The following is a 12,832-nucleotide window of genomic DNA, read 5'->3' as shown; positions in this document are numbered from 1 at the left end:
TATCATATTAAAATGGTAAAAATACAACTATGGAAAACTTGGTAAAGCACTGCATATAAAATATCGTGGCATTTGCCAATTCAGACTTGTCTACTCTCCTGGAATGTCCGGAAGACTCTAGAATTTCAGGGAGCCCTCCCGGACTTCCAGCTGTGTAGGTGGCAATCCCGAATCCCACTTCACTTGTTTGTTTGTGAATAGCTTTATCAAACCCTTCCGCACATAAACACGGACATGACTCACATAATTACACAGAGGTCTGGTGAAGCGAACCGTGTTATGATGGCTGAACCCCCGCTGCAATATTACACAAATTCGCTTCATCATGCCCCCCTGTACATCTCCTCTGGGATCTCCCAGAGGGAGAGTGAAAAAAAAGTAGGCATGTATGTTATTCTGTATAATGTTTGATAGTCTGTCATTTTTAATGGATAAAAAATTTATGTGATGCTTTATGTAAAGTTTTGGTTAAATAAATTACTGTTTTACATAACATTGCATCCTAAAGATTATATGCTATTAATCTACAAGTTTGTAAAGCCAATATGTTAAATTGTGAACGTCTTAGCATTCTAAAAGCAACCGTCCTGTTGTAAAATATTGTATTTGTGACTGTGCCCACTACACTAGCCAAACTTTTCTTTTTCATTAGTATTAGAAAACTAACCAATGTAAATCATACTTGCCTACCTTTGGCAAGCTGTATCTGGGAGAGGGGCGTGTCTAGAGGGCGGGAGGGGGAAGGAGGGGGCGGGGGCATAGCAAATTGTGTCATGTTGGCACCGCCCCCGCGTCAAATATGCCGTTTTGTTGTGGGGCAGGGTCAAAATGACGCGATTCACCGCAAATCGAGTCATTTTAGCTCCACAATTGCGGGATGCGGGAGATTTGCCAGCTCTCCCGGAAGTCCGTGAGACAGACCCGAATTTCGGGAGTCTCCCAGACATTCCGGGAGAGTTGGCAAGTATGATGTAAATCGAAAAATTATAATTAAGATAGACATTAATTGTGTATGGTAGTAAAATTAGCCTGCAGAAAAATAGGCTTTTCCTTTTTAAATATGTAGCTACTGGATAAGACAAGGCTTAGGGTGTCAGATTGTGTGCCTATAGGCTCCTATGAGGGTGCAAACCCAGCCATATGGGTATGACAGAACAATAACATACAAAAAAAATTACATGTGAATATATGAAATATATAAAACCCACGAGTGTCATTGCTTACAAGTACTTTTAAATTGATAATAGTATTTAGAGTTATTTTTCCCCCCTTAAACTAATAGAGATGAGGTAACATGCAATTTAATTAATGGGCGACCTGAACTAGATAATTGAATTTGAGGTCTTGGCATTAGATTTAACTTTCCATCTGAGCAGAAATTGATTTTACAATAGGCTTTGTTGAGATGCGGGTTTAGTCACGGATATAAATCAATTTTACAGAATGAAGCAGTAGATAGTCTGTGGTAATTAAGGACGTTAAAGTCTGGGTCTTGTACACTGCATTCAGGAGTAATAGAAAATAAACACATTTCTTTTATAGAAAACCATTGCAACAAATCATAAAACAGTATAATACTTTATCATACAATGATTCTGAGAACCAGTTTGTCTGTAGAGGCCTATAAAATTATCTTTAGTAGTGAATCTAAACAATTTAGAAATAAAATTATGTACTTTTGCAAAAATATAGCATATTGATCTGTCACAGACTGGGGCTGGGGGGGGGGGGGGGGTCAGGGGGGAGTCTGCATTTTTTTTCTTTAAAATGTTCCCAATAGGCTGCCGAGTCGAGTCTCCATCCCCTCCCCCCCCCCCCCCCCCCCCAGACTAAAATTTGCCAGCCCTACCCTGGTCATAGATGAATTGTGTGGATATTTTTTTTTCTATACCACTTTCTACTAACTGATACTTGAGACTTATTATTGTCACATATTTTCTGTTGGGGGTGGTTGTCTTCCAAGTACTTTAAATTCCTGATTGTATTTTCAAGTGGTGACTATGCAGATATTTATACTGATAATGTCCTATACTATGAGCTTGGACTAATCTAGGTGTTTTATAGATAGATATCAGAATATTACAGTTTTCCACTGTTATTACCAGTTATTCTATTTATAATCTATGAATTAAAGCTGTTGGTAAACAAACATTTCAGATTTTTATTAAAATATTTCATAGTAAAATAAATACAGTTTTTTTAACAATATTTATATTTGATTATGGAAGAGATCCTTTATTTAGTGCTTTTTTTTTATCATTATCATCTAGTTGAAAGAATACTGACAGTGAATATTAACATTGCTTTCCCCATATTTATACATCAGTGCAGCTCTATATTTCTGGACATTCTGCAGAGAAATAATTGTTTTTTAAAACTTGATACAATGTCTGCAAAGAAACACTGATACCTCTAATGCTACATTGACACTTATTATGTAACTTCTCTATGTTAGTCTGTATTAATAGGGGGGTATTCAATTGTCAGCGAGTTTTTCATCATTTTCGAGCGGCTTAACTTTACCCGCAACTCAATTCCATTCTTAACGCTACGTTTTTTTGTTTTTTTTTCAAGAAACGGTCCTCTCGCGCTCCAGTATACGGTCTATTGAAAGTATAGGGTGTGCGAGAGGCAGCCGCGTTAAAAGCTATTCAATTGTTTTTTACCGCGGCTGGTAAAACAGGCAAATATGCTGTTTAATCTCTTAACACACCCCAAGGAGGTGCGTTCAAAATAAAAAACCTCTGAAAAAGTAGTTGAAATCATGTAAAAATGTTGAAAAAAAGTTAAACTTATGTTTATCACTGATGACTAACTTGTGTAAGTTGATTTTCTTGTAAAAAAAAATAAAAAAAATAAAAAATAAAAATAAATCAATTATATTTGTTTTTGGTACAAATAAAAAAAATAGTTAAATTTAAAAATATGCTAAATAAAGTACTGTAATGCAGATATCAATGTGTGATGCAATCTAATGTATGGAATTTTTTTTTTTTTGTCTTATACATGACCGTATTAAAACTCCCCTAAAGTCTCGCAAACACAATTTTTAACGCGCGGGGGCAGCGTTACTTCTTTTGCAATTGAATTGCACGAGATTCCCCACTGTCCTAACTCCAAACGGTCGCTATTGCCGGCAAAAACCTGCGCAGGACTTTTTTTTTTTTTTTTTTTTTTAAACACTGCGGGGCCAAAAAAATCTCGCTGAGATACCCCCATAGTATTCTAGCACCAACAGATATTTGCACGGTTTACCTCACATATCACTCAATAAACACATAAGTTTACTTACCATTTCAGCAATCTGAATTCTAGGTGCATTTTCTTGGACTGTTCCATATGTAGGCAATATAGATTGCTCCATTTCCTCAGAAACTAAAATATAAAACAAGAATCACATACTGAGACTTTTTACTTTCCAAGGTGGACTGGGATTGTGTCCGTTCACAAGGAAGCATACTATTTACATAGTTACCTTACATGCATAAAGAGCCACAGAAATTAGACCAGCTAATTTATTCTGTTGCAAAGAAAAAATACATTGGGTGTAAATTCACCTCACATTGTGATTGTTCTGATGTGTATTATCTTTAAAGCTTCTTTACTCTTAATCGTGCACGACTCCCCTTAAAATTTCCCCAGCTTCCAGACATGTTTACTACATGTGTCAGTTATATTCTGAGGCATTGTTTTCTGTCAGTCATTTCTAAATGAGGGCTTCCATCCAAACAGAAAACTTGGTCAGGAAGGCAAGGATCATGGGGCCAATCAAGTGACACGATTGCCCATTCAGACTTAACCCTATGCTTTCTGTTGCCGCACCACTAGCTTAAGATCAGTTTCGTACTAGTTCTGTTACTCTTCATGCATCAGAAGTCTGTGTGGAAAAAGGTTATTACAAGTAGAATGTTCTAGAGACAGAAACCTAGCACGATGCTGTGAAATCTAAGACACATAGAAGCTCTACTTTTGATGTATATAAATGAATCTTTCTACCATATTTATTGCCTGATAGATCCAGCTTTCAATCATTTCTGTGATTGTCTTTTTTTGTTTGATATTTTGACTGGAGAAAAAACAATAGTTGAAGGATATTGTTTAGCAGAGTTAAACTAGTGGCTGAGGCACAACAGCTGGATGTACAACCTGTGTGACAGGGGTATCTGATTGGTAATCAGGAACCACAACACCTTCTCCTTATACTTCTGAAGTTGGACACCAGCATCTCAAAAGTGTGTGAAGCATCCCTCCGTGCCAACTGCTTGTAGAATCTAATCTGACAATATAAGTGGTCTGATACAGAGGAAGGGCAGCAGGCATCACCAAAGCAGCAGTTTGTGACATATATAACCAAATGTTTACAAGACAAATCATGCAAAATGAATCACACCTTTACACTATTCAGTTCCAATATGCAATGAGAAACTAGAGTCCTTTAAAACCTTTCATTTCCCTTGAGCCATTAGGCTTTAGTAGTCAGTGCACTTAGTACTTTACATCATAGAATGGATTAAAAATCATTTACAACTGTTTCATCTGGCAGACACATTTTGCTGCATTCATAGAAAACGCTAACAAAATAACAATACATCTTCATTTATTTCCAATGTTGTGAAAATGCAACCACGATTGGAATTCAACATTTAACAAAAGGTTCAGAAAGAATGGAGTGCAGAAAAGCTCTCTAAACAATTAATGTTCATCTCTTTAATTTGTGACACTGGGCCTGATTCATTAAGGATCTTAACTGAAGAAACTTCTTATTTCAGTCTCCTGGACAAAACCATGTTACAATGCACAAGGGGTGCAAATTAGTATTCTGTTTTGCTCATAAGTTAAATACTGACTGTTTTTTCATGTAGCACACAAATATCAACTTTAAATTTCAGTGTACAAATAAGCTATCAAGTATTTATGTGCTACATGAAAAAACGGTCAGTATTTAACTTATGTGCAAAACAGAATACTAATTTGCACCCCTTGCATTCTAACATGGTTTTGTCCAGGAGACTGAAATAAGAAGTTTCTTCAGTTAAGATCCTTAATGAATCAGGCCCAGTGTCTTACAATGAGATTTTCGCTTTATCTGCAGTACTGTATAGTTCAGAGTAAATTATTTGAAGCAGAAAGTTTCCAGCTGACTGCAGAGTTTGGTCTTGTGTATTACACTTCCTGGAAATTTAAGAGCTTACAGACTTTGCAACTTCACAATCAGAAAGAAGTATACAGTTCAAAACATATTATTTCAAATACATTTATATTACATTGTGTAAAATTATATATTTAATGAATAGAATACATAAAATCATATCCCTTTAAACAGGAACTATAAACCACTAAAGTAATATTATCGAATTTAAGATATATACATTTAATATATATTTATGTCCTTTTTAAAGCTCCATTACCACCTACTGTTTACTAATCTGCTCCTCCCTACCCCAGGTGCTGCTCCATGCAGCCATTATCCTGGGGCTCTTCCAAGTCTGTATTACACCCTCTTCTGTCTGTACAAACTAGATTGTTTTTATATACAGAAAAACCCCCCACAAACAAAACAAAACTATTTCCATAACTCTTCCTATAGCTACTCTGTAAATGATTAGTGCAATGTTGGAATGTTGTATCACATACGGGAATACCAAAAAGGTGTTCTTCATGGAAGCAAGATGCTATTGAGCTTACAAACATAGGTCAGTTTATTTTTTTTTTACTTTTTCATTTATTTTGACTACAGAGCCTTCACATGCTTGACTTGAGAGTTTCAGTATAATTCAGATCTAACAGCAGCTGGAATGTTAGATCCAGTGTAACCTGACACTGGCTATTAGTGCTTACAGGTGGACAAATCTGAAACAGGACTCCCCTACAAAATACCAAGCTTCCATTTACTTAGGAAAAATTTGCTTAAGCCACCCTGCGATTGCTGTAGAAGCAAAGGGACCCCAGTCGAAGAATCAATTCCACATAGGTTTATTTGTTTTCTTTAAATGGGAAGTTAACTACCTTGCATGACTGTAATTTTTTCTTAATTGTCCTCCTACAAATTACAAACTGTTTTTCAAAATCTTTTTGGAGGACACAATGTTTGGCTACCAGTCACACAGAGGCCTTCAGCTCTCAGCAGGTCATAAGAAAGGAGATAAGAAAGGAGAGATGTTTGAGGGAAAACGGAGGGGTTGGTGGAGAGTTAGAATTTTACAGTGCACTGAGCTCACTACATTATCGGTCATGTGACTGTGGCTGCCATGGTAGCCCCTGACACTCTGCAGAATTATAAATCGTTAATACCAGCGTGAAGCAACAAACCAAGGAAAGATGACAAAATACCAAGATTATGATTATGTTTTTATGTTAAATCTTCACAGAAAAGTGGGAGGCTAAGTATAAGTTATAAAATATTGTTATCCACAAGAATTTATTTTTTTTATACTTGACTCTTAAAAACTTATTTATTAGAGGGTTTCAATGGTTAATGTTATTATTCTCATCATTTAAAGGATAACACAAAATTCCACAAAGCGTTACTTTGGGTAACTAGAGCACAGTTCATAAGACGTAAAAGATCCAAGAAATAAAATATAGTACAAGCAAAATACATAATGTTCAAGAAGAATAAATGCAACAATATCAAGAAATGAAGCACCATATGTACAATGTAACAGTCAAAGTATAGAACAAGCAAAGTATATTAGAACGTGCAAGAAGCATAAGGTGCACAGGAGGACAAAGTGGGAGCAGACAACAGAATGAGAGGGCCCTGCGAGAGAGAGTTTACAACCTAATGGGTAAACATATCTTGCATTTTAGGATTCCTAATTTACATTAGACCTTTCACAATCTCACTATATGCAATGGGCTCATGTTCTGTTTGAGTAAGGTAGTGCTAAAACATATAGTTATATTCTCAAGGAGAAACGCAAATATTTGTCTTTCCAATTCAAAAGCCAAATATGCTGCTTTAAGCTTGGAGCAGATCATGCTTATCATCTTCTGCTCTTCAGCAGTCCTCTAATTGACATTTATAAGCTTAGTAATTCTCCCAAACTGGGCATCCTGTATCTGATACAATTACAGTTAAAGCAGACTGTAGAATGTTTCCATTACACAACTTCTAAAAAGGGAGGAGGATTTGATGGGAGAATATTTGCTCCCACAGTAGACACTGGAAAGAGGTACACTGCAGGTCATTATAGTTATACCAGATGTCTATATCTTCCAGATACTTCAGGTTAAAGTTGACCATTTCCACTTATGGGAAAAAGTTCATATGTTCTGGGTTTTCATTCCTCAAAACTTTGGAGCAAGTGTTAAATACAGTTACTAATAAGGAGCTTATAGTGGATCCAAGAGAAATATCTACACACATTCTATAAAACAAATTGTCATATTGACTTGCTGGTAATTTCCTTTCTGTCTCTTACACAGACCAGCACTTTTTTATGACAGGAATTTCTGTCAATAAATTTGCATTATCAAATACCCCTCTAAAGTGTTCTAAATCCCAAAGGTTAAATAGAAATATAGAAAGAGACATACATACATAATGGATTGTGGCAGCTTCTAGCGCTTCACTCTGGGCTGTAGCAGGAAAAGCAAACATCAGATACTATTGTTTCTTGCACCTAAACTATACATGAAACTTATTTCCAGAAGCATAAGGTTTTACATAGAGTGGCATGACGTTGTCTGAATGTTGATTGGTCTGTAGTATTCCCAATGGAAACGCAGAGCTAACATGACATGCAACTTTGTTGTTGCAACAAATACAACTCTACACAGCGCAAGTAACAGATATGGTTGTATTACCTGGACTAACAATTATGTCACGAGTCAACTGCATTTTTTACATAAAACCAAATCATTATTCAAAATGAGTAAGTTGCAGCAAGAAATAGAAAGATAAAAAAGGAAGAATAAATGCCTGTTGCTGCATTGAACCCAATACTACTACTTGCTTATGCAAGTAATTGTTGTGGGTTACTGGCAGGATGTATTACAATGTGGACATTAAAGGACAGGCCCATTTAATGTGTTGACAATATAAAATAAATATGCAAATGTTTAGAATAATGAGGGATAAAGTATATTTATAGGGACTTCTATAACTCTGGAAAAATTATAGGGTCAAGTTAAAAACATACAACAATTATAATAGCACTCACTGGCGTTGAACATGTATGAGTTATTGCTAAAATTTCAAAGTCAAGAAGTGTATAAACAAGGAGCAATGCGGAGTAAGTCCAAGACAATGATCATTAGAAAAAGATATGGGAAACAAGGCGTTTTGTAAACTATGACATGGACACAAGTTAATAGTTAAAGTGCTCCCATCAACTTTATATGAAAGTACTTTCTACATTCCCGGGGCATGCGATAAAAAAAAAAAAAAAAAAAAAGTTCATCCACCAGAGAGCAAAAACATATTAGCGTGCGCTGTAAGCAAGTGACCTAATTCCCTAAGTCACAGCTTCCCGGCCACATGTGCACTATTGTGAAGAAAGCCACCTGGGAGCAAGCATAACAGTATGTGGCCAGAATGAGCATGTACATACAGTGGGTGATATAGTGGTTTACCCCTGGTGAGGCATTTTTCTTTCTGCACGCATAATGCGCTACATAGATATAATTTGATGTTTTTCCCACAAAATTAAAACAATCTAATTAATGTATTATAAAAATAATAGTTGAGCATTGTAAAGTGGCAGAGATGTTCAAAAACATAGGGGCCTATTTTTATAAGCTCCTAATCCCCACCAAAATGGATGCAAGTTTAAGTATCCCTTCTAATTATAACTAGGGGATCCCACTGCTAACGCCCACAAAAGCAGTGCTCATAGGTTTCTATGAGGCCTGCTATTGTTTGTGATTTATCAAGTTCTGAAAAATCAAAGATTTTCAGAACTTGTGCCTGATGGCTAACGCCATCTGAAGATGACATTAGCCATTGACGCCTATCTTACCTGACAGTTGCAACAGTGGCCACTTTGTGATAGTGACCATAGAAGATACAGGCGTTTGCTGGGAAAGCCGTTTGTCGTGACTGCTGTCCTGGCAGAACACTTTTAATAAAGGTCACAATCTTTCATTGTGGTAAGGAATGAAAAGGACCATGCCAATAAAAACAGCAATTGTTAAATATGCCCATTAAATACTTCTAAAGAAATGTGCCCTAGAGCAACACAAGGAGAAAGACATAAAGCAGCAGGTTTCCTTCTAGGGCAGTGCTGGCTAACCTGTGACACTCAAGGTGTTGTGAAACTACAAGTCCCAGCATGCTTTGCCAATATATAGCAGATTATTGCTGGAAGGGTATGCTGGGACTTGTAGTTTCACAACACCTGGAGTGTCACAGGTTAGCTAACACTGTTCTAGGGGTTAGACTACACTTATTGTTTCCTATGAGCTCTGCTGCACAAGCATATTTTTAGTGTCATGATCTTGAATTGCACAACATAATTATCGTCAAACGTTTAATCTGCTCTACAAAGTTAAATAGGACAAGGGATTAAATCGCTCTTTCAGGAGATTTCAGGCAATACTGGGCAGGAAATGCTCACAGGGAGTATACAGGAAGGTGATATTTTAATAGCACATAAAGTTGTATAAAATCACATTGTGTTTTCTCGTAGGATTTAAACAGACTAAATAAAAAAGCATTTATTTTGCTGTAATAGTCATAAAGCAAATGTTTCACATATACTTAATAATCTAACCCAGATGTTAAATGGAAGTAGATCACTAAACAGTAACCCTTCATCTCTCAGTGAGCGTCACATTCTGACATTTATGATGTTACTCTACAAGCTCCACTACCACTGATGTTATCACATTACATGAAGTGTACCAGGCTTCAAGATCTGAACAATTTAAATGCTATAGAACTTATGACAGACATGTCTGGCTTAGTACAATACATCAGCAAACCAACAACTGGTTTATTTACAGCATATTATTTAGACCTGAAAAACTTTAGAAAACAATCCTTGGTTTAAGTATAATGTGATCTTCATAAAGATTCTAACTCGGCTCTTAATATCAAGGTGGAGCCAATTGGAATTCCAAACTGTTGAATAATATTCAGTTAAAAGACAGCTATTGACAAAAGTGAATTACATTAGGTTACTCTGCCAAGGACTATTCATTAATTGAATACTGAAGCCTGCAGCTACACAAAAACACAAAATTTAAAAAATGTCTCTTTTGCAAACAAAACAATATGGAGCCTTTTCATTTATGTCCGCAAATTATCCCAGTTAATTACAATCCCTTATTGCTTTTCACAGCAATAAGGGACGCATTTTCAGACCTATGTATAGTCATCCGATTAGAGGCTGTCCTGGCGGAGAGAGCCCAATGATGTGAAGCCTTTCACCAGCAAAAAACTAAACGTTCAGGTTTTGACCTGGTGTCTTTTTTGCGGATGTGTGACCATCAGAGCATGAGCAGAGAGAGATTAGTTACAGGAAGGTATCCAGGAGTGTCCAGAAGATCCTTCACTGGTGGTGCTTTAGCTATTGGCAAGACCTGCTAACGCCCTCCTCAGATGGTGTTCGCTTTTTGGAGCTGGCTAAATAACTTCTCTTCACAGTCCCCATTGAGAATTGTGGGGACTGAAATATCCTGCGATACTCAGTTGTTAGATTTGCTTTAACAATAAGGAAACAGTCATTTCCGCTTAATTTTAGGTAAATGGTTGAAAAATAGGCCCCTATGTTTTTACATAGATCAGAAGATTTATTGTGTCTTTGTGGCCTATTTGACAATCACTTCTTTCATTAAAATCCCCCAAAAACAGCAGTTTGAGGATAGTCACATATTTAAGTATCCTGTTAATTTATGACTAGAGCATCGCAGCAGATATATCCGATATCTGCTGCTGTCCCTGTCCCTTGGAATGCAAAAGCAAATCCCAGATGTTTCTATGGGGATTGCTTTTATGCACCATTTAACAAGTTGTGCCCGATGGCTAACACTATCTGAAACGGACGCTAGACATTGAAGTCTATGAGGAGAGCATTGCAGTAGAGGGCTCTTGAGGTCCCTCACCGCAACTTATCTGCCCTCCCCTCTGGTCACTATTGTAAAGGTGACCACTATGCAATAGTTACCATAGAGGACACAGGAGACAGCTCTTTGCAGGAACAGCAATATGCACTATGTTCTAAAGATCAAAAAATAACTACAGATTGTGAGAATTTAATAAAATATACAACATATTAAATCGGGATTAGGTAAAAGTCGAAACTGCTGGAATGCCAGAATGAGCCAACTTCCTACACTGCCCTCTGCTGCTTGGTGTCTTGAGTGACGCTTGCTGTGTTTTCTCTCCCTGTATAGTGCACTCTGTTCTGCTACACAGATATGTTCTCTGCACTGTGTGTAGTGGTTTTAAGAGAAATATATATTATATATATATATATATATTTATATCATTATCCATTCTGTCTATACACACACGCACATATATTATATGTAGAAAAGTTGTGCCACACTTAGCAGAGTATATATAAACACTACACACATTTCAGTGAATATATCTGTGTAGCAGAACATAATGCACTAGAACATAATGAACAGGTAGAGAAAATACAGCAGGCCTTGTTGAAGACCCCAATCAGCAGAGGGTGCTGCAGGGAGTTGATACATTCCGACGTTCTGAGTTTCACCCATACCCCAAATGTTTAAAATCTGGGACTCCCCTGCATAGTAGGGACAAGTGACTCAATGTAGTAAATATAAAAATGCAGAATACCAGATTGATCTGTCATACTGAGTAACACAGAGGGGTTCTCAGGTTTCATCCTGAGCTAAAACAGTAGACGAAAGTTCTGTCTCTGAAAAGCAAAACAGAAGTCTTAAAATTGCTGAAAATGAAAGCAGTTCCCAGCAACAGGCAGTGATCTTATCACCCTCACTAGCAGCATATGCGAGTTGGTGATACTAACAATAAAAAAAAAACAACTAAGCAAAACTACAAGATAGACAGTTACTGCTCCCGCTACTCCAGAACTATACACAAGGGAAGGGAAGGAATACATGCAGTGAACACACCTATCATCTCCCCATCCTCTGACATTTCATCCAGCTCCAGCACTGTTTCATCGCTGGCAAAGGCCATCGTGTTGGTAGAAAGTTATTCTCTGTAAGACGTTGAAGATAGCTCAGATCCAGACAGCAGCACAGAGAAGGAGAACAGGATCTAAGTGCTCCGTTGCAGTGACCGATGAATAGTTGAAGGGTGTTGTCTCTTTAGTTGTCGAGCATGGGTGGGTCAACTTCTCCTCTGACCTTTTATGAAGCTGGGGAAATCCTAACTCAACAGACCCAGATAGTAGGTTCACAGTCAGCGCAATGCCTAGCGCAGTGTGCGCATTGTTGTGGGGTAAATACCAGCGCACTGCAGCGTTGTGCACACAGGGACTGATGTGGGGTGGAGGAGGGGCTGTGGGAGATGAATACAGACATACAAATATTGTACTGAACACTGTTACTCTGCATTCTTTAGTAAGGCTGCAGCTCCCCTCTCCCTGTAGACATGGTTAGTCCAGTACTACAAGTCCTTCTTGAGACACTATAGAAGATTTATCAGACAGAGTAAAGAGCTCAGCAGCTCCGAGTTATGCAGGGAATTAAAGATAGGAAATCACTGCTGTTCTTAATTATGTTATTGTTCTGTAATTCTGGCACTAGAGCATTTATATGGCAGCTATGCAGATTATTACGGTTTACTAATAGTTAACCCAATGTGAAATGGATCATGTTAAAAGCAACGATGAAACCTATTTAGTAACAAAGTGCAAAATTTGTAGTAACCCATAATAGCCAGTCA

At 37.3% G+C, this 12,832-nt stretch overlaps 1 protein-coding gene across 1 annotated transcript in view; it reads right to left on the bottom strand.

Annotated features, from left to right (window-relative positions):
• ANO6 (anoctamin 6) overlaps positions 1-12,453 on the bottom strand; it is a 68,820-nt gene extending 56,367 nt beyond the window's left edge. The window contains exons 1-2 of the mRNA XM_075209078.1: positions 12,055-12,453; positions 3,293-3,375 (exon numbers count right to left, since the gene is read on the bottom strand). Coding sequence (XP_075065179.1) covers positions 3,293-3,375; positions 12,055-12,121 — 150 coding nt within the window. The 5' untranslated portion in view covers positions 12,122-12,453. The remainder of the gene's footprint in view (positions 1-3,292; positions 3,376-12,054) is intronic.
• Positions 12,454-12,832: the final 379 nt, after the last annotated feature.

Source organism: Mixophyes fleayi, chromosome 4, assembly GCF_038048845.1.
Source record: "Mixophyes fleayi isolate aMixFle1 chromosome 4, aMixFle1.hap1, whole genome shotgun sequence".
In the NCBI taxonomy this organism is placed as follows: Eukaryota; Metazoa; Chordata; class Amphibia; order Anura; family Limnodynastidae; genus Mixophyes; species Mixophyes fleayi.
Note: the sequence above shows the minus strand (reverse complement) of the source record. Positions and strands in the feature narration are given on the sequence as shown.